Source organism: Pseudopodoces humilis, chromosome 9 (assembly GCF_049639895.1).
Source record: "Pseudopodoces humilis isolate 2021_Gansu_Grassland_sample_001 chromosome 9, ASM4963989v1, whole genome shotgun sequence".
Taxonomy (NCBI): domain Eukaryota; kingdom Metazoa; phylum Chordata; class Aves; order Passeriformes; family Paridae; genus Pseudopodoces; species Pseudopodoces humilis.
The window spans coordinates 34,904,473-34,925,458 of NC_142208.1; the positions used below are offsets into that span (position 1 = coordinate 34,904,473).

The following is a 20,986-nucleotide window of genomic DNA, read 5'->3' on the forward strand; positions in this document are numbered from 1 at the left end:
GTTCCCTTCGAGCAGATCCCAAATCCCCCCGGCTGTCCCCTCCTGCCAGGGACTTGTGCAGAGCCAGAAATTCCCCCTGAGCCTCCTTTGCTCCAGCCTGAGCCCCTTCCCAGCTCCCTCAGGAATTCTCCAGCCCCTTCCCAGCTCCCTCAGGAATTCTCCAGCCCCTTCCCAGCCCCCTCAGGAATTCTCCAGCCCCTTCCCAGCTCCCTCAGGAATTCTCCAGCCCCTTCCCAGCTCCATTCCCTGCCCTGGCCACGCTCCAGCCCCTCCAGGTCCATCTTGTCCTGGGGGGCCAGAACTGGGCACAGCACAGAGGGAATTGTAGCTGTGTGTAGATAACTAGGTGTGTAGCTAATACCTTGAATTTAATTCTTGAAGTGATGAACACATCTGGAAAATTGAGATTACCTGCACCATGACTTTTCCTTTGCATGAGATTTCATGGAGTCCTGGAATATCCTGAGTTGAAAGGGGCTTGTTGAAACTCAATGCAGTAATAACAAAATAGGTTTTTGGAGGATCCCTCTGATTCTTAAGAGATAAGATTCTTCATTTTTGATTCTTTCGTATATTTGTTTCTTTAATTCTTTGTTAGCAAATTCCTTAATTATTTTTTAAATATATATTACAAGTATAAAAAAATCAGTGTTTTATTCCCTCTGACAGCATTAAAATATTGAACAACTCAACAAAATAAAACATTGCTTCATAGTGCTTCTAATTGAATCTTCTGCCATAGGATTTCCAGCATCAAAAATGAGGAGCTGGGGGACTTAATCCCTTTGGTAGGTCCTTGGTAGGATAAGAGGGACAATGTGCTTCCCCTGGCCTTGAAGTTACAGCAGCACACGTGGCTTTTGGGCTGGTTCCTGGTCGGATTTGCAGGTACCCACTAATTGGATGCACACACTTGTTGCCATAATCTGATTATTCCAGGAATATCTGGCACTGTCTTGTCCACTTTCCCTCCTCTTGGTGCTCCGTTTCTTACCCAGTTTAATTAATTGTAATATCTCTTGGCAGCCCCCAGTTTGATGAGATGTCCTGAATAACTCCGTGTCCCCACCATGATCAGTAATTTTTAAAACTAATTAACACCACACTTCTTAATGCCATTCTACTTCTATGCTGTGTGTAACTAGAAGCCAAGAATTGTTTGGGTTGGAAAATGCCCCAGGGATAATTAAGTGTTAATCTTCGCTTTGTGCTATTGATATCAGATGATATCAATATTCTAATTGATAGATATATGGTTTATTATGGTATCTATGGTTTAAGTGCCATGTGGCTGCTGTGCTTGCGCTCCATTTAAATTTCCTGTATAAGTAATAGCTGGGGAAAGATGCAGGATGTGTTTACTTGGTTTTGGAGAAGTACTGGAGGAAATAATACATCAGAATTCCTGTTTAAACAGCCCGCTGGGGTCTGCTCTTCAAGTACCTGCTGACGCCAGCTCCAATCCAGGCTTGGCGTGAGCAGCAGATGGAGCTGAAAACTGCACTTGTTGAGTCTGGAATGCAGGAGCAGTAACCCACCTGCCCCTTCCAGAGGAGTTAAAATGGGATTATTACAATGAAAGTGCCCTTCCAGTAAAATAAAGCAGTCAGGAGCGGCTCTGGATGCTGGGAATTCTTCACTGCTCCCGCCTGCCAAAGCAGCCGAGTGAAGGCGCAGCCAAAGAGCCAGAGGCGACCACTGCTTGGAAAGACACTTCCCTAGCTTGGCATTTCGGGGGCTTCTGGTTGCCATCCAAAGAGGATTAACAGGATAATGCGATGGGACAACAGGAACTTGCTTTTGTTGTCTTTGATTGTTTAATAAAGAATTACGTGTTTGCTCTCGTCGAAGACTTTTTAAATGCCGTAGAAAGCAAATGTTGCTCCATGTGAACACGTATCCCCCTGGTTTTTCTGGGGGCTTGTGTGAAGTGGGCCTTTGGATAAGGGAAGAGGGGGACTGATTTGGAGTGTTTATGCCAGTGTATATTTATATATGTTCAGGATATGCAGCCTGATTCTGTACCTTCACATTTTTATGGGATTAGCTCTTCGGAAGGTAAAGAAATTGCATCACCCCAAACTAACCCTGGATTTGCTTCCAGTCTGTCTGACATTTCCTTTCCAAACCTCCCCGTGCCAGGAAATGAGGAGGTTTTGTTTTCATGCCCTCTGAAGTTACAGGTTTGGCTTAACCAGGGTTAGATTTACTCAGAAAAGCAGTGAGACACCAGGAGAGCACTGCAGGCTTTCAGTGCAGCTTTTGTTTGAGAGGCTCAGCTGGGGAGGTGTTTACTGTTCCTGTAGCAAGGACAGAATTCCATGGACCTGGATCTCCAGTGCTTTTTTCTGGAAAGCTGAAAGTTTGTTTTGGATGCTGTAGGAAGGAGAAATACTCCCAGCAGAGACAGAGATTGTGGAGGGGGAAGAGGTGTCTTGTGTCCCGGTCAGGGGTTGTTTAATTCACAAAAACCTGCTGGAGGATATAAATGACTTGTATTTTAGAACATAAAAGGTAATTTTAAAAGTGATTTTAGCAGCTTGTATTGACAGAGTTATATCAGATTAGATACTGAGAGGATTGTTTTGTTTCAAGACTTTATTCTTGGGTTTAAGCAATGACTGCAACACCTTCTTTTCCTCAAAAATTAGCTTTTTCCTGAATTTAAAATCTGTGAGGCATTTGGCTGTCTTTGGTCTGACAGCTTTCCATGGTTTGGGAGGATGCTGTGAGTGAAGTGTGAGTGCAGTGATACTGGAATTCTGCATTACCTGCTGCAGAAATATTTTTCCATTAACGAGGGATGTTGGTCAGAGTTCCCCGTGAGTTGCAGAGGGCAGCAGCCATCCCTTGGTTTATTGGACAAGGAGCTTCCTGCCTTTCGGGACAACTTTCTCACACCTTCAGCTGTCCAGGTGAAGGTGTCAAACTTTCAGGGGTGTGTTTGGATCAGGGCATCCTTATCACAGAATCCCAGAATGGTTTGGGTTGGAAAAGACCTTAAAACTTCTCCAATTCCACCCCAGCCATGGCAGGGACACCTTCCCCTGTCCCAGCTGCTCCAGCCCCAATGTCCAGCCTGGCCTTGGGCACCTCCAGGGATCCAGGGGCAGCCACAATTTCCTATTTCTTTGGAGTTCACACCATTCTATTTAGTTGGAAATCTTGGGACTCTTTTTTTCAAGAGGAGGAAGCAGCTTGTAGAAAAGTTTGTATTGTAGCTTGGAAAGAAATCAGGCATTTCACAATAAGCAAAAAGACTGAGAATTAAATGTTTCTCATTCTCTCTAAGTTTTATTCCAGTATAGCAAAGTGATACTAATATTCCAATATATTAAACTACTTTTAGTTTGTAACATCTAGCAAACTCTTTCCTTCTTTCTTCCCTGCAGTAAAATTATTTGTAGTAGATAAACTCTTTGTTCTCTTGGAACAGTAGCTTTTGTAAGGTGCAAATATAGATGATAAATCAAGATATTAACAGGAGTAGATTTTTAGATTGTTTTGATTGCATGGATCCTGTCTTCTATTCACAGCCCTTAAATCTTTCTCTGCATTGAAACACTAAAAAATGGCTTTTTCCTCTCAAACAAGCCCCATAAGGTTGGAAAATCACCCTCCACCCTGCACTATATGTGCAGAAATACATTACCTTTACTATTAATATCTTTTCCCATATTCTTAACGTACAATGGATTGTTTCCTTTTAAATAAACAGGCAGAACCCAGTAAAACAAATACAGGAAGTTTTAAACTATTAAGGAGATGTTGAGAGAACTTTAATTCAGTGAAATCCTTGGATGGGTGGCCTGCTGGCATGGGCAGCCTCGTCAGTGGCAAAAGAGTTTTGACACTAAATCATTTTGCAAACATTGGTTTATGATGGATTTTTGCTTTGGCTGATGGGATTTGATAAGGATTTTGTTAGGAGAAGGATGCAAACTTACTGCATCAGGAAGGGTGACTGAAATGAAGGAACAAATTGCCAAACTCTGATGTATTCCCCATAATTTTAAATCCAATATTTGAAGCTTTGATTGAATTTTAATTCAAAACTGGAATCAATAGCAAGCAGGTTTGAGATACTCAAAGGAAGGACTCTCTAAGAGTTCAAGACTGGTGTTTTTTTCCTGTAATTAGGATGAAGAAGCAGCTTCCCTGGCATTTATTGATCATCTTCAAACTCAACAAACTGGAATTGCTTTGTTGGTGAATCCCTGATACTCCATGGCACAAAACAGGGCAGTTGTTTGTGAATTGTAGCTCGTTTGTTGATGCCAATGTCTGGACTTTGATGGAGTGTTTAGGATAAATTTATGGAGGATGGGAAGTGATGAAGTTTTTAGGATAAATTTATGGAGAATGGGAAGTAAATGAACAAGGTGACACTTGGTCACACCACTGGTGGGGTGGGTACCAACACCTCCAAGGGAAGTGACAACACCTGCAGGTAGTGATTCTGTTGGATTAATACATTCAGAAATTCAGAATTTATGGGCTATAATTCCTGTGGTTGGTGCGATTTGGGGTGCTCTGACAGTAATTTTTGGTGTTTGGAGGCAGGGTGTGGTTCCCTCCTAGCCCAGTGTGGGAGCAGGGTTGTGTGGAAAACCTCCTGTGACACCTGGGTGGGTTCTTCACTGTCACACAAGTGACTTCTGTGCTCTGGAGGAGCTGAACAGAGCATTTCCAAAAGTGCAGCAGTGGCTTGGCTAGAAATGGTGGAAATTGGACCATTCTGGGGTCTGAGAGAAGGCGAGGGAAACAGGGGTGAGAATTGCAGGTTGGTTGTATTTCCATCACACTTAGCTCAATTAACACTTTGTTAATCTGAAAAGGATCAAGAGTCCTGATTAATGCAGGGCTCTCCTGGTATAAAAAAAAAATCCAATTGCAGGATGTGTGAGGCCCCATTCGATTTGCCAGCTGAATATGTTATTTTTGCCTTGATTCTCAGAAATATTTGAGGGGAAAAGAAAAAAATTGTGAGGACTTCCATGCTGTAGCCTAATGGAAATCCCCTGTTCAATCAGATGCAGAGGGGATTATTGTTAATATTTTGATATTGGTGTGGTGGGTTTATATTGCAAAAGCAGAGTGAAGGAAATGGAAAAACCTGTGGAGGGGAGATCCATCAGAGATAGGGCTCTGATGGGGAGGATTCAGTTCTCCATAATACTGAAAGGAAAAACAGGGTTTGCTCTCTGGACTTTTCTGGAAAACACTAATTGTTTTCTGAGAGAACATGGAGTATGGGAATGCTTTGCTTCAGTCTGGGTTTTTTTTAAGCCTTGTTGATTCTCAAGATTTCTTTGCCTTTTTTATTTCTCTGTTCACCCTTATGGATATGAATTGGATACTCCAATCTCCTGTGGAGTTTTGGGGAGTGTTAGGAGCAGCAGAACATAGAAATATTTGAATTATTTACTGTAGTGGGAAAGCTGCTTAATGCAAATTTGAATAAAGTTACAATCTTCCAGTTTGCTGTATTTAGTAGTCTGGTGAGGTAAACTTACCAACGCTGCACCTATGGTTTTATTTCTTTGGGAAAACTCCAGAAGTTGTCAGGAGATGTTTCCTCTCTAAAAGTCATATTTTTTCTACCCAATATCAAAATAATAAGATATTTTGACAGAGATTTTTAGGTATTGCAGTGGAAGGGGAGAATGAAGGTGGAGATGATGCAGGAGCTGATCAGAATTCTTCCCATTTTTCATAAATCACGAATGGTTTGTTTTGGAAGGGACCTTAAAGCCCATCCAGTGCCACCCCCTTCCCCTATTCCAGGGTGCTCCAAGCCCCTTCCAGCCTGGATTTGGACACTTCCAGGGGTGGGGAAGTGTCAAGCCAGCACCAGCACTGTGTTCATCACTAAACCATGTCCTGCAGTGCCACACCCAAAGTGTTTTTGGAACACTTCCAGGGATGGTGACTGTCACCCTGAAAATTAAACCTTCTGATAATGTTTTCATAGTTTTAGTTGCTTTCCCATGAAAGTCCTGTAAACATAAGTTGTTTATCACATTCCTTCTGGGAAATGTCTTTTGATGGACATTTTGCATGACCAGTGTGCTGGGAAGGTGGCAACTGAAATTATCCAATCCCTGTCATTGTTGAGAATCTATAAATACTGGAGTCAGAAAATAAAGTCAAGGGGTTTTGTTCTAACACTGAAGGTAGTAGTGTGAATCATTTTGTGTCCTTTAGTGACAGGTAACTCCACCCTTCCCTTGTCAGCCTGTTCTAATGCTTGACAACCCTTTCTGTGAGGAGATTTCTCCTCCTAGCCAGCCTAAATAACAAAATTAGGATCTGGAGAGAGGAGTGTGCATTGTACATCCATCAGTGCCCTTCATCCTGGAGCATCCCAACCCAGTTGCCTATGGATGTGGATTGATGTCCTGCAGCTTCATTCTTCTGTAAAAATAAACCTTCTAAATATTGCTGCCCGATGAATATGATAAACAAGGCAGCAAATAGGAGCTGCAGTCACTCAAGGTTTCATCTATAAAGCTTAGTTCGACTTGGAGAGAGCTCAGAGGGTTATTGATAGTTCTCTGCTGCTCCCTGCATCCCGGGTTTTGTTCTGATGGAAAAGCTGATCCCGGAGTTGTTGTAGTCGTGGAGCACATGGGGTGAGGTTCAGTGCATCTGGTTCAGGGCTGTCACACCAATAAACATGAAGAATGTGTGCTGGTTTGCCACATATGTAAACTTTTACTGCTTGTTTGATGACTTCTGCAATGAGATGCTGCTCCAGAGGAGCTCTCCCATGTCCTCCAGGAGGGAGGAGGAACATGGAAAAAGTTGGTTGGAAAGGAGTTTCTTTGTGGTTCCACCAAACATTTGATTATTTAGCAGTTGGGTCAAAGTAAATAAACCACAGGGAACCTGCCATTCCTGAACTTCTCCAAGCTGAGTGAGGTTGCTCTGGTTGCTGCGTGTCTGTAATGGAGGAATTGTGTAAGAGCTTCCCAAAATTCAGGGGTTTAGGTTTACTTTTGCTCTAGTTATGCAAAACTGTCAGCTTGATGGTTTTTCTGCTCTCTCACACTGATTATATTACTCACAGATGTGACTTCATTCCACAGCACTTAATAATGGGATTTGAGAAGATTCTCTTATTGGAAAACAACTAATTGTTGTACAGCTGGGAGCAGTGGGCAGCTGTAAGTCACCCTGCATGGACCTTCCTGGCTTCACCCCTGCTCTGTCACTCACAGAATCCCACAATGGGTTGGGTTGGAAGGGATCTCAAATCAAATTTCATCCCATTCCCTGCCGTGGGATGTCCTTCCACTGCACCAGGCTGCTCCAAGCCCTGTCCAGCTTTGTACACAGGGAAGTAAATAAAATAAATACAATAAATTTTTTGGTCTCTCAGTGTTGCAGGAAACCTCATGAAGTTTAACAGGTCAAGTGCAGGGTCCTGCACGTGGAGGGACAGGACACAGGGAATGGCTCCCAGTGGCAGAGGGCAGGGCTGGATGGGATTTTGGGCAGGAATTGTTCCTGGCAGGGTGGGCAGGCCCTGGCACAGGTGCCCAGAGCAGCTGGGGCTGCCCCTGGATCCCTGGCAGTGCCCAAGGCCAGGCTGGACATTGGGGCTGGAGCAGCTGGGACAGGGGAGGATGAGGAAATAAATGGTTTTTAAGGTCCCTTCCATCCCAAACAGTTGTAGGAACCTTTTATTCTCTTTGCTGATGGAGTTACCCTGTGCTGCCTCACAATTTCTCGGTTGTTCCCTTTTTTCCCAGTTTCACATGAGCTGAACTCTTTGGATCACAGGATGTTTTGCCCTGGCTGTGGTCTGGACCAAAGGTTTGGTGTCTGGGTGGCTGCAGTGGACACACTGCTGTTGTTCTGTCCTGTCCTCCTGCAGTGATGGTGCAAACCAAACTCTGAATACAACTCACACATCCAGACTGGGGTGGTTTTTTTTTTTTAGCCAAGATGAATTTGACAAGTCTGTTATTGTTGGTCTTGTCCAATATTGAGAAATACTTGGCAGCTGTTTCCAACTACATCCTATCAGTAATCGTAAAACCAGACTGGTAACAATGGGAATAAAAATATGCTGCTTTTCCTAAGGAATGATTGATTTTTTCATATGTTTTCTTTTCCAGCAGACATATTCTATTTGTGTTCCAGCTGTTATTTGCATAACACTGCTGCTCTAAACCACTGAATCTACTTTGTTGTCACAACAATCCTGTTTTAAATAAGTGTCACAACACATCGGATTTTAGCTGATAAACCAGCCATGAAACTGCTGCTATTTCACATTTTATGAAGATCACTATGCTGCTAGTTAATGGGGTTTTTTGAGACTTTGATTTAGGTGCTGACTTCTGAGGATGGATCATTTTAAGCTGGAATTTTGAAAGTGAATGCTGTAGTTGAGGAAACTTGAGATATGCTGTTTTCTTGCTTTTTTCAAATTGCTTTTGAAAACTACTCAAACCCGTTCCTTGGTGAAAACTCCTGCAGTGAAAGAGGATTTTATTTCCTTGAACAGGTGAATTCCAAACAGGGAGGATCTCCATGCAAGGAGAAACACGTGGTTCTGCTCAGCCCTGTGGGAAAGATCGAGATATCGGGGTGTGAAACGGGCGTACATGAAATAAAACTTCCCAAAATGAGCGAGCTGCCAAGTGGGTGAGTTCATGTCCTATTGATCTGTGGCTGTGCTGCTCCTGCTGGAGGAAGGAGATTGCCTGGAGGATCTGAGAGCACACTTGTTTTTGCTAATCATACTAGGAGGAGGCTCTTCTGCCCTTAAGGACTCCAAAATACATCAATTCCTCCGCTGCCTCAAAAATATTATGAAACATTTTAAACTATAAGTGCTTTTAATGTAAGTTTTGAAAGAATCTCCTGCCTCCCTCAATTTTTGGCACACATATAAATGTCACTGAGGTTAAAATCTCCTTGCACACCTCACAAATCTTGGGGACCTACATCTATTTTTATATTTTTATATATAGATCCATGCTCCAGCAGGTAGAAGCAGGATTGACTGATTGTTTTAATTACTGTGTGGTACTCGTGAGAGCTTCAGTTGTTTTTCCAGAGCTGTAATGTCTTCTGGAGTTTGGAACAGATCCCACGTGGCAGTGGAGATGATGTCTCAAATCCTGGCCTGGCTGAGGAGGCCTCAGTACATTTTCCTGTTTGTTGTAAGTCGTGTTCAGTCTGCTGGAGTCCATCTGTCCTGCTCAGATCTTTGATTTTTCCCCTTATTTGTGAGGAAATTTCAGTGACATTTTTAGAAGGAACTTTGAATTCATTCAGAATTAGATGCTAAATTTCAATGCCAAATTTCTTTGCCAAAATCAAGACTTTGTCTGACTTCTCTAAGACTTGTCTTTCAACTGGGTTTGGTGATTAAATTCCACTTTTCCACAGTCTGCTGCATCGATGCAGGTTTTTTTGAGACTTTGATTTAGGTCTGACTTCTGAGGATGGATCACTTTAAGCTGGAATCACTGACGAGATTCAAACAGGTTTGGCTTCTTTTCCCAACAATGTCTTTTTCTCATCCTGTATTTGCTTCTGAAGTTCTCCATGGATTTGTAGGATGCCTGTTTTCCTATTTTATTCTGCTTGTAACTGAGATGGGTGTAAAATTAATCAGGAATATGGAGCAGAATGTGTGTTCTGGTTGAAATACAGTTTTGCCTCCCATACAAAAACTCTGAAGCCTCTGGATTTCACAGTTTTGCCAACTCCAGTGGTAGGGAAATAACTGCTTCACTTCCTTCAGGTTCTGGTTTAAGTGCTGGATTTCTGCTGATGAGGGATGGAGATAAATGGGCATTTAGGACAAAGTTGGAACTTGGCTTTGCTGCAGAGCAAAATCTGCCTGGAGAACAACCCTGGGGATGAGGATCTGCACCCTGTGAAGATCCATACCAGAACATCTGGTAAAAGAACCTGGTTTTGTTTTACCAGGACATCTGGTTTGCTCACCTGTAATGTGGCCATGTTCACTGGTTGAAGGTTCTCATGATCTTGTTCTTCAGCAGAAGTTGGACAGTTTAGATCCTTTCCCTAAATTTTATTTTTTATTTAATTTTAATTTTCACCTGTTCTAGATCTTCACTTTTCTCAGTGGTGAGCTGCCTTCACCTCATCCTGAGGCATTAGTGGCATCTTGATATCTCTTAACCTCACAGGCTGCGTGATTTATGTGCAAAAATTGTTACATTAGAGGGTCTATCACTCAGGAATAACTCTGAAGTTAAAGGCAAGAAGAGTGTTTTTATGATTACTTTAAGAATTTAAATCTGAAGGAGAAAGGTGGGACTTCCTCTTGTCTTTAGCACTGATAAAGTTCTAAAAATTTTAAAGCCATCTGTAAATGTTTGTGCTGAAGTATAACATTTAATCTCTTCTCCTCATCGCTAGTGAATAGTTGTTAAATCTGGCCTCATTATTTTCGACAGAATAAAATAAAAACAAAGCAGTGCCTGGTGTTTCTCCTAACTGGCTAATAAACACTATGGCAAGAACATTGGGTGGAAAAAAAAAAAAGTAAGAAACATAAAAATTGATTTTAATGGACCCCTGTCAGAGAGAACCATAATGAGCACAAGTCTGGTAATAAATATTGGTATTCTGCTCCACGGTGCTTGGGACTTCTCATGTGGAATTGCATGTAACAATCAATAGAGATTTTAGGGTTTTTTAACAACAAAAATAAGTAAACCTTTGAAATATATAAATACTTAAGACTTGCAGTCTGTCAGACAAACCTGGTAGTTGTAGAAAGATCTGATAAGAGCCCCTGGTTAATGGCATAATCGCTTTGTGGAGATCTCGCTCTGTTTTACAGCTTGTAAAATGCTGAGCAATTAATCACCTGAGATTACAACCTCCTCACTGATGGCTCTCCTTAAAACTTAAGAACACAGACTATAATGGAGCCTAAAAGGAGAAGCAACAAAGTAAAACCCAGTTTCAGTATGCTTGAAAGAAATTGATCTATTAATGAGATGAAACTAATTGTAATAACCTGAGGTTATTCTGCTCCTCGGGAAGCTGCCGGGGTTTAAAAGTCCAGACACGTCACAGAGGGATGGTTCCTTTTGGAGAGGAGGCATCTTTATCCAGGCTTTTGAAATTCAGGATGTGGATCCCATTCCTGGAACTGGATGGGGCTGGAGCAGCTGGGACAGGGGAAGGTGTCCCTGCCATGGCTGGGGTGGCACTGGGTGGGCTTTAAGGGCCTCCAGTCTGGGATTCTGTGATAAGGATGCCCTGATCCAAACAGGTCCCTGAAGGTTTGACATCTTAATCTTGATAAATTTATCCATTTCTAAAAACTTCAGCTTCACAGTTCATATTTTAAAAGAACCCTTAAGGGTGTATAAGCTGTGTATATGTATTTTATATATATATATATATATATAATATATGTGTATTTTCATATATATTATGTATATATAATGTAAGTTATATTATTTATATATATAATGTAAGTAAATATAATTACATTATATATATGTAATTTATATATATAATGTATATATATTACATATAATGTATATATACACATTATACATATATATGTATAATGTGTATATATAAATATATATATAAAATAAATATAAATATATATTTTATGTATTACTTATATATACAAATAATATATATATTATTTATATACATCATGTATGTTATTTATATATGTATTTATACAATGTAAGTTAATATATATTATTTTATACACTATATAATACTAGTATATAATATATATATTTCATGCTGTATCAGCTGTTGTAGTTTTTCTTTCAGTACATGCCAATCTAATGATTAGTTTTCATTGATATTCCTCCAGCATCCCCACCTGAAATATTGCAGATGGTTAACACTTCTTTCTCATATCCAAAAGAAAAACTCCCTTTCTTTTACTGTTATTTTACTTCAAAGTGTCTTCAGCAGCTTTGGAGTTTCAGAATTAGTTATTTTGCTGTTCTGCTGTCAGCTGTGGTGTTCCCACACCAGGATGACTCCGTTGTGAGAAGCCTTGTTTCATTCCAGAGGTGCAGGAATAAATTATCCCCTTGGAGAGCAGGGGATCCCACGCAGGAACACAAACCGTGGCTTTCCCTCTGCTGAGTATTTACAGCACAAAACCCTTTGGAAAGGATGCTGTTGACTTGGCATTGGCATGGCAGCAGGGAGCAGGTTCTCCCTGTGCTCCAAAAATCCAGGTTCTCTCAGGAATTCCCTTTTCCCTCAGGAAAACCACCCTGGTTTTCCAGGGAGGTACTGAGGGAGCTGGAGGCTTTCAGTAACAGGGCTGTGGTAGAACATGTTCCGAGGAAAACTGAGCAGCTTTCAGTGTGTGGTTAGAAAATCCTGCTGGGCACATGGGGAGATGACCACCATCATCCTGCTGATGAGTGTGTGACATGAAAGTTAAATTTGGCATCCAAAAGGTGGGCACAGATCCCAGGTGATGCCCATAGCCCTGGTGTGGAATATTATTTATTCACCTTGGGATTTGAGGATACCACCAGGGAGTTTTCCACTGAAAAGCTCGGCTGAGCAGCTGTGATCTGTCACTGCCATCCTTGGATGGGGCATCCTCTGCGTTCCCTGCAAGTTATTTGCAATTTTCCTTAGTGTTTCATTTCCCTCCATCTTACTGAGGGAGACAAGAGGAGGAGGAGGAGCAAGGAGCCAGTTTGACTCTTCCTGTATTATTAATCTGCCTCAATATTTAGGGTGAATCTGCAGTTCAAGAGGTTCACCAGGGTTTCAGTCAGCCTCTCTCTGTCAGTGTAACATCATCAGAAACTCTCCAGAATCTCAGTTTAAGCAGATTTCCAGCAATTAGAGATGGAAGGAAAATCTCAGGTGTGTGCAAAGGCAGGGAGTCTGATAAGATCCTAGAACAATAACTTGGAGAGGTGTGAACCACTCTGTTCATCTCTGAGGTATTTAATCACAGCCAGTGGTGATGGTTTAAATGTCAACTTTGCTAACTGTTTCATTCCTCATACTGTAAAATTTACTGTGAGTGATATCTCACTTTGATGCCACAAGTGGGAGGCATTTGGGAGAGTGCCACTCCTCCTATTTTTCCACTGAGCATCCTCCAAGGCTAAGAAACTTAGTGGGGCTCAGGGGCACAGTAAAAACCCACTGAAGGAGGTAGGGGTGTGACTGCTCTGCTGCTTGGAGTGGATTCCTGGTTTGCCATGAACATCTGATGTGACTTATGTGAACAGAGGATTATTGGCAGTGAGGCTTGGAGGAGGCTCCCCTCTTCCTCATCCAGTTCTGCCTTGATTATTGTGTAAAAACAGAGATTTTCTATTTAAAATGAAGCAGGATACAACCTGAGTGAGCCAGAGAACATCCTTGGGGTAAAGAAATTCATGGGTTTGGGATGAGCTTTAAATGGAGAGTGGGAACAGGGAAAGGAATGGAGCTGCGAAGGGGCTGGAGCTCCAGGAGCAGCTGAGGGAGCTGGGAAGGGGCTGGAGAATTCCTGAGGGAGCTGGGAAGGGGCTGGAGAATTCCTGAGGGAGCTGGGAAGGGGCTGGAGAATTCCTGAGGGAGCTGGGAAGGGGCTGGAGAATTCCTGAGGGAGCTGGGAAGGGGCTCAGGCTGGAGCAAAGGAGGCTCAGGGGGAATTTCTGGCTCTGCACAAGTCCCTGGCAGGAGGGGACAGCCGGGGGGATTTGGGATCTGCTCCCGGGAACAGGGACAGGAGGAGAGGGAACGGGCTCAGGTGTCACCAAAGAGTGGAAATCAGGAGAAAACTTTTCATGGAAAGGATTGTAGAACTTTGGAATAGGCTGCCCAGGGAGGTGCTGGAGTCCCCATCCCTGGGTGGGTTCAAGCCTGAGGACATGGTGGTGGTGCATGGTTATTGATGGTGGGATTTGATGGTCCTGGAGGTCTTCTCCAGCCTTAATCCCACGATTCTGTGGGATTAGAACAAAAATGACTGCAGGCAAATCCAGCAACCACTCCCACCTTTCTTTACTTCTGGGGTACCTTGTTCCCAAAACCTTCAAGGTGCTACTATGGCTCAGAGAGCACCTGATCCTTCTGGGTGATGCCTGTTCAAATGCACACAGGATTTTAGCCTGTTAACCCCTCCCAGTGCTGACAACTTTGGTTTTCATCCTGATGAGCAGAGTGAGAGCCTGTTTGTGTTGCCTGACTGTCACCAGAAGATCACTCTAACATAAATGTTTCTCTTTCACAGACCTTCGTTTCTGAATATCTTTTAACTTGTGCCACAAAGCTCTCACAAATCTCATTGAGTTTTCTGCTTCTTGTCTTGGAAACAAAACATGCAGATGCCTGGGTAATAGGGAGATGATGCTTGTTACTTCAAATTACTTCAAAATAACAGGAAAGTGTATTTTAAAAAATAGAAAAGAAAGGAAAAAAGAATTATTACCTTCTCTGTTAGAAGTCTCTACAAATATCCAGGCATCAATCTTTATTTCAGCAGATTCAATGGATGTGGCAGGAAGAGTTATTATATAGCATAGTCCTCCTTTTATTAAAAATAAACTGGGCTAGGGTTTTTATAGTTTCTTTGTGGAGATGCTACAGATTGTTTATGCTGCATCAAGCTAAGAAAACTTTTTATTTGAAGTGCTGGTTCCAAAACTTAAACAAAATAACTTTCTGCACGTTTCTGGAGTTTAGCCTGACGTGTAGTACAGCTCAAAGATGTGGTTTCACATGGTTTTAGAAATGGTTTGTGGGCAAAGTTTTACTCTCAGGTCCGGCTGGTGAATTTAATTCTGCATGATTAGCAAAACCCACGATCCTCTCTCACTGAAGCTGAAGTGAATCTTGAGGAACTCCACTGTAATCAATACTAGGCTTTAGCTGTGTTATTTTCCCTGACAGCATGGCTGCATTTCTATTATTTGTCAAAGGCAGCATTGCAAGATTCAAACAGAAGTGGGTTTTGCAAGTGTTCAGTTGTGGTTTTCTCCTGAAATCTTGGCAGAGAAGCATTTGAGGGCTCTGTGCAAAAAAAAAAAAAATAAAATAAAAGTGCAGATTGTTTTAGTGCATGAGAAGCTGGACATGAGCTGGCCACAGTCACTCACAACACAGAGCCCTCCCGTGCCCTGGGCTGATCCCAGCCTGGACAGCAGCAAAGGGGGAATTCTGTCCCTGTGTCCCTGAGCCCAGGTGAGCCCCCACCTGCAGAGCTGGGGCCCAGCACAGGAGGGACCTGGAGGCACCAAATGATCCAAGGATGGAGCAGCTCTGCTGGGAGGAAAGGCTGGGAGAGCTGGGATTGTTCACCTGGAGAGGAGAAGTTTGGGGTCACCTCACTGTGGCCTCACAGAGCCTGGAGGAGCCAAGAGGAAACACAGAGAGGGATTTGGGACAATGCTGGGAATGGCTCCCAGTGCCAGAGGGCAGGGCTGGATGGGATTTGGGGCAGGAATTGTTCCTGGCAGGGTGGGCAGGCCCTGGCACAGGTGCCCAGAGCAGCTGGGGCTGCCCCTGGATCCCTGGCAGTGCCCAAGGCCAGGCTGGACATTGGGGCTGGAGCAGCTGGGACAGGGGAAGGTGTCCCTGCCATGGCTGGGGTGACACTGGGTGGGATTTAAGGTCCCTTCCAACCCAAACCATTCTGGGATTCTACAAACCCCTGCAATGCTGGCTCTTCTCAAACCCTGCTCCCATCACAGCATTTGATTGTCAGGGCTCCCCAGGTTGCTCCTACAGACACCTGTCAGTAAAACACTTCTGTGGTTCAATTCTCTCCCTGAAGGAGAGCTGCAGGAAGGATTCCTGTTATCCACATCCAGGTGTGTCTGTGCTCACACCCTTCTGTTTAATCCCAAAACACCTCTATGGCTTTAAATTATTCCCAGCTTTACCTATGCATCTAAATTGTTTTTGAGGACCACAGAAGTCAGGTAGGAAACCCAAGGTGAAGAGTTGCAACATTCAAAATACCCACTGATTGTGGCACATAATAGAAACATAATCTATGTCATTATGCAGCCTATTTTCCCATCCTTATAGCAAGGATTTGCAATGGAAAAATGCTCCACTGCATTAATCTACCTCTGGCACAAGAAGTGGAAAGGTTCCACTCCTGGCCTGAATTACTCCTGGCATTAGTTAAGACACACCAGGCACTGTATCTGTGGCACAGCACAGGGCAGGGTGTTTATTTTCTGTGAAATTTCTTGAGGAGATGATGCTACATAGACAAATTCTCCCACTCCTCTTTGGTGGAATCGTTTTTCAGCACTATTACAGCCCTATGTCTTCCACACTAGAAAGAAAGAGCCATATTTGTGGTATTTTCAAGTGGGTGTCTGCACAAGTTATATTATCTAATAGAGTTTGTTGTTATTTTTGCTGTTTTAAAATACCAACACTGTAAAACAAATATCAGTGCTGTAAAACGTGATCACTGGGCTGTTAGAACCTGTCTTGGTTTAGGAGTCCCGGCCAAGCATGAGGGTTACAAACACAGCCCAGCTGAGCAGCAAAGCTTTGTGTTCTGCACACTGAAACTGGGATTTGGTGTTCACACACAGCACTGTCCGTGGCCGTATTCGAGGTTTGGAAACATCAGTCAGTGCCACAGATCACTGCCCAGCAGGAATCATGGAATGGGCTGGGTGGGAAGGGATCTTAAAATCATCCATCCCACCCAGCCATGGCAGGGACACCTTCCCCTGTCCCAGCTGCTCCAGCCCCAATGTCCAGCCTGGCCTTGGGCACTGCCAGGGATCCAGGGGCAGCCCCAGCTGCTCTGGGCACCTGTGCCAGGGCCTGCCCACCCTGCCAGGAACAATTCCTGCCCAAAATCCCATCCAGCCCTGCCCTCTGGCACTGGGAGCCATTCCCTGTGTCCTGTCCCTCCATCCCTTGTCCCCAGTCCCTCTCCAGCTCTCCTGGAGCCCCTTTAGGCTCTGGAAGGGGCTCTGAGCTCTCCCTGGAGCTTCTCCTCTCCAGCTGAGCCTTCCCAGCTCTCCCAGCCTGGCTCCAGAGGGCTCCAGCCCTGGAGCAGCTCCATGGCCTCCTCTGGATTTGCTGCAGCAGCTCCAGGTCCTCATGTTGAGGAGCCCAGAGCTGGCCACAGCTCTCCAGGGCTCTCTCAAGAGGTTGAGAATCCCCCCTGACCTGCTGGTCACACTCCTTGGGACGTATCCTGGGGTGCTGTTGGCTTTTTTGGTGTTGGATGGCTTTTCCCAGCTCCAGCTGGATTTGTCAGCAGCAGTTCCTGGTCTTCCCTGGCCACTTTGGCTCACACATTTCAGTGAAACCCAAAGGTCTCACCCTGCCAGTGCTTGTGCTAATTATGGCTGTTCTTAAAATGCCTCCCGTAATTCCTTCTATAAAAAGAATTTAAGACTTGGTAGGACAAAGCCCAGTAAATCACCCTGGAGCTCAGAGCTGGGAGGGAATGTGTGTCCTTAACCCACGGGTGCTTCTGCAATGGCTCATCTCTGCAATTCCAGGGATTTTCAGGGAAATGGCAAATGCTCCTCAGCACCCCATGCTGGGAGAGAAAGAGTTAAATTCTAAAACCTTACCCTGTAACTGTAAATGCCATTTTTCTTTCTTCACAAATGTAACCTTTTAACATTTATTTTTAGCTTTTACATTAATATATGTAAAAATATTAAAAGCTCTTGTATATTACATTAAAAACTTATGTCAGCTGCCCTGCTTTTTCCTATTTATTAAAACTTTTCAAGCAGTGAAAACATTTTACTTGTTAATGAGGGGAAGAAGGAAAATTAATGACATAGAGCTCGGATCTTCCAAGATGTCTCCTTTTAACCATGCAAAACCAGCTCTTTTCCCACACTATGTAGTTTAATTTCTGTGTTAGGGTTCAGTAAGCAAATGCAAATAGATTTAATGATTTGCATCAGTAGATCACTTCTCAGTTTAATATCCTCTGATATTTTGGTCAAGGACTTCTTCTTTGGAAGGCTACTGCTGTTTTGTGGAGGAAAAATATTAATAATGGTGGCATTGTGAGGTTCAAATAAAGCAGGGGAAATGTATAACTTATTCAAAAGCAGCATCTCCCATTATCTTCTCACTAAGATCATGCAGTGGAAAAAGTTATCAGGGAAAAGACACTTAAGAAATAATTGTGAATTGCTGATCATATTAAACATTTAGTGCTGGTTTCCATCTCACATCTCATTCTCGTTTTCTGTCAGTGTTCAGAGTCTGATCAGGTTGGCAGTGCTGTGAGGTGCCTTGCCCTGGGATGGGGAGGTGTCTTCTCTTCACAGGAATAAACAGGAGCTGTTCCATCCATCCACAGTTGGGATGGTTTCATTGGAGCCTTGCTTAAATCTAACTCTCCAAAATTCCTTAAAATGCTTATTCATTAAATGATGATAATTCCAAGGATGATCTCTTGTAGATCGACCCCACCAGCTCATCTTTGCTGGTTCTCACTGATCCTGGGCAAGAAATAAATTCCTGTTGGCTTTTGAAACATATAAAGGTGTTCAGTGCACATAAATTCTTCAAGTGGTAAATATTCATTATTACCTCATTGCTTATTAAAATGGGTACTTGCTGGTGATAAAAACTTTTGGATTGCTTCTCAGTTTCTGAATAACTGTCATGTTCAGCTGATCAAATGAGGCTTGGAGCATTTCTCAATTTGTTTGGTTAATTTTGACCTTTGAGAGGCTTATTGCTATAGGCTGCTGATGAATGTAAATTGTCACTTGTACTAATAGATTTTTAAACCGTGTTTTATTTTCCTGTTATTATCATCATAATGTAGATTTTGCCATGAAGTCAGAATTGTCTGCAGGCTGTGGCAGAGGACTTTCCTTCTGCCAGCTCGGAGCAAGAAATAATGAGATTAAGTTAGAAACTTTGTCCTTTAGGTTCCCAGCCAGTTTTTTTGCTGTCATTTGTTTTTCCTGCGCTTTATTGATGCCCGTCCCCCTGGCTTTGTCATCCCACAGTTGGGTTTTGCTTGTGCTCAGGTGATGATGATGAACAGCCTCTCGGAGCACCCTGCTGCTGGCGATGCTCCATCAGTGTCACAGCCGCCGGGGTGCAGGAGTTTATTGTTTCATAGGTGCTCTGCTGCAGCTGCTGCTTTCACACCTACACGCACACACACACGGATTTGATCATGGAGAGGCTGGGCAGGCACTGCCAGGGTGGTTCCTGTGGTCAGCAACTCTGGCTGACAGAGTCTGAGCTGGCAAAATGCTGACTGCTTTCTACTCCGGGTGCAAAGGCAGAATTTGAAGGAAAAAGTTGGAAAAGATGAGGCTTTTTTCACATTCATGGAGCCACATGAGTAAATGTTTTGGGGTGTTTCAGGACCAAGCTGGTATGCTGCCTACCTTAGTAAAATTTAGAATCTACGGATTGTTTATCTGGGCGATAAACTGATATTCCAAGTCTTTTATTTTAGGCATTGAAATCACTGAAAGGTCTTGGAAGTTCCCTTTAAGACAGATGTTCTTGTAGACATTCCTGCTCCAACAGAAAATATCAGGATTGTTCCAGAAAGTGGGGTCAGGGTTATACCCCAGGGAGCTGCCCAGGAGAACAAGTCTCCCTGGTAGAGTGGTGGTTCCTGGCTGGGAGCACCAAAAGCATTCCTGGTGCTCCCTAGGAATACTCATGTCCAAGAGACCTCTGCATTTATTGGTGTGTGAAGCATCATGGAAGGACCCCAAGGTTCTGCTGGTCACCACACACAGAGCTCCTGTGGTACAGGATGCTGTAGGAAAACATGGAATCACAGTTCCATAGCCCTGGAAGCGTTCAAAAATCACGTGGATGTGGCACTTGAGGACGTGGTTTAAAGGTGAACATGGTGGTGCTTGGTTGATGGCTGGACTTGATGATCTTAAATGTCTTTTCCAGACTTAACAATTCTTCGTTTTTATTTGTTTTGTTTTATTTGTTTTGGTTATTTGATTTTATTAATATATAAAATACAATCGTGCTGACCACAAACTTTCAGCTGGATAACTACACTAAATACCCTGGTGTGTAGATGGCTGGATATATGGACAAAGGAGGATGGAAAATACTTCCTGCCTTATTTTTTAAACTCTTCAAGTTCAATGATCTGACTTGGAGGAGGAGTTGTGGAAAGTTTAAACGCTGTATGAGACTTGGCCATAAATATAAATCAGCTCCTATTAAGGCAGTTTGAGCTGTAATACCTCAATAATTTGGAAGTAGTCATTCTTCACGCTCCTGAATGTTCTTCACCTCTGAGAAGAGTTTGTTCTAATTTTAAATGGACACCTGAAGAATAGAGAAAATGTCTTCTGTTTGTACCTCTGGAATTCCAAAGTGGGCACTGACCTGGTCATTGCACCGTGGACAGTCCTGGCTCTCTCCACCTCTACCTGAATTCTTTGAAACAGCCTGGTTTTCTTTGATTTCTTCTGCTCTAGGTAGCAGGGATGACAAACCAAGGTGGATGCAGTCGTTTGTGGGGTTTATTATTGATTTCTTGAATATTTTGGGAGGTTTTTCTGCCTTTGCTGCTCTGGTTGTGTTAAAGCAGATCCCTGTTTTCCTCCGCTCCGTTTTCCCGTCGGTCATGGTCGGGATCACCTCTCAACTGTGGGTCAGAAGTTCTCTGCAGGCTGGGTAATATTGCTTGTGACTCTGAGCTTGTCCAGATGCTCCTCATTGATGCAGAAATCCTCAGGGCTTTGAGATTTATGTCCCAGTGTGGAACAGAGGATATCCTCAGGGTTGGGATAGCGTGTCCCGCTTCCTGCCTGTTCTGGGAAATACGTCTTGGAATCCTTTTTCGTAGGACTTGCAGCAAAACAAAAGCAGACAGGAACAAAAAAAAACCTTCCTGATAGGTGTGATTGCCAGTGTATGCAGGTAATTTGAAAATGAACAAAGAATCTGTTGTCTAAAGTGAGGATAAATCACAGTAAAAAAGAATCAAGTGGCCAAAAAAACAAGCCCCAGGTATAACGAAGCTGAAGGAAAACAA

The 20,986-nt window shown here is 43.3% G+C and overlaps 1 protein-coding gene across 4 annotated transcripts in view; it reads left to right on the plus strand.

Annotated features, from left to right (window-relative positions):
• The window catches only part of MGMT (O-6-methylguanine-DNA methyltransferase), a 138,241-nt gene that overhangs the window by 11,006 nt on the left and 106,249 nt on the right, over window positions 1-20,986 (plus strand). For all 4 annotated transcript variants that reach the window (XM_088059743.1, XM_014257693.2, XM_088059744.1 and 1 more), the window contains one exon: window positions 8,519-8,658. In XM_088059743.1, coding sequence (XP_087915869.1) covers window positions 8,519-8,658 — 140 coding nt within the window. The remainder of the gene's footprint in view (window positions 1-8,518; window positions 8,659-20,986) is intronic.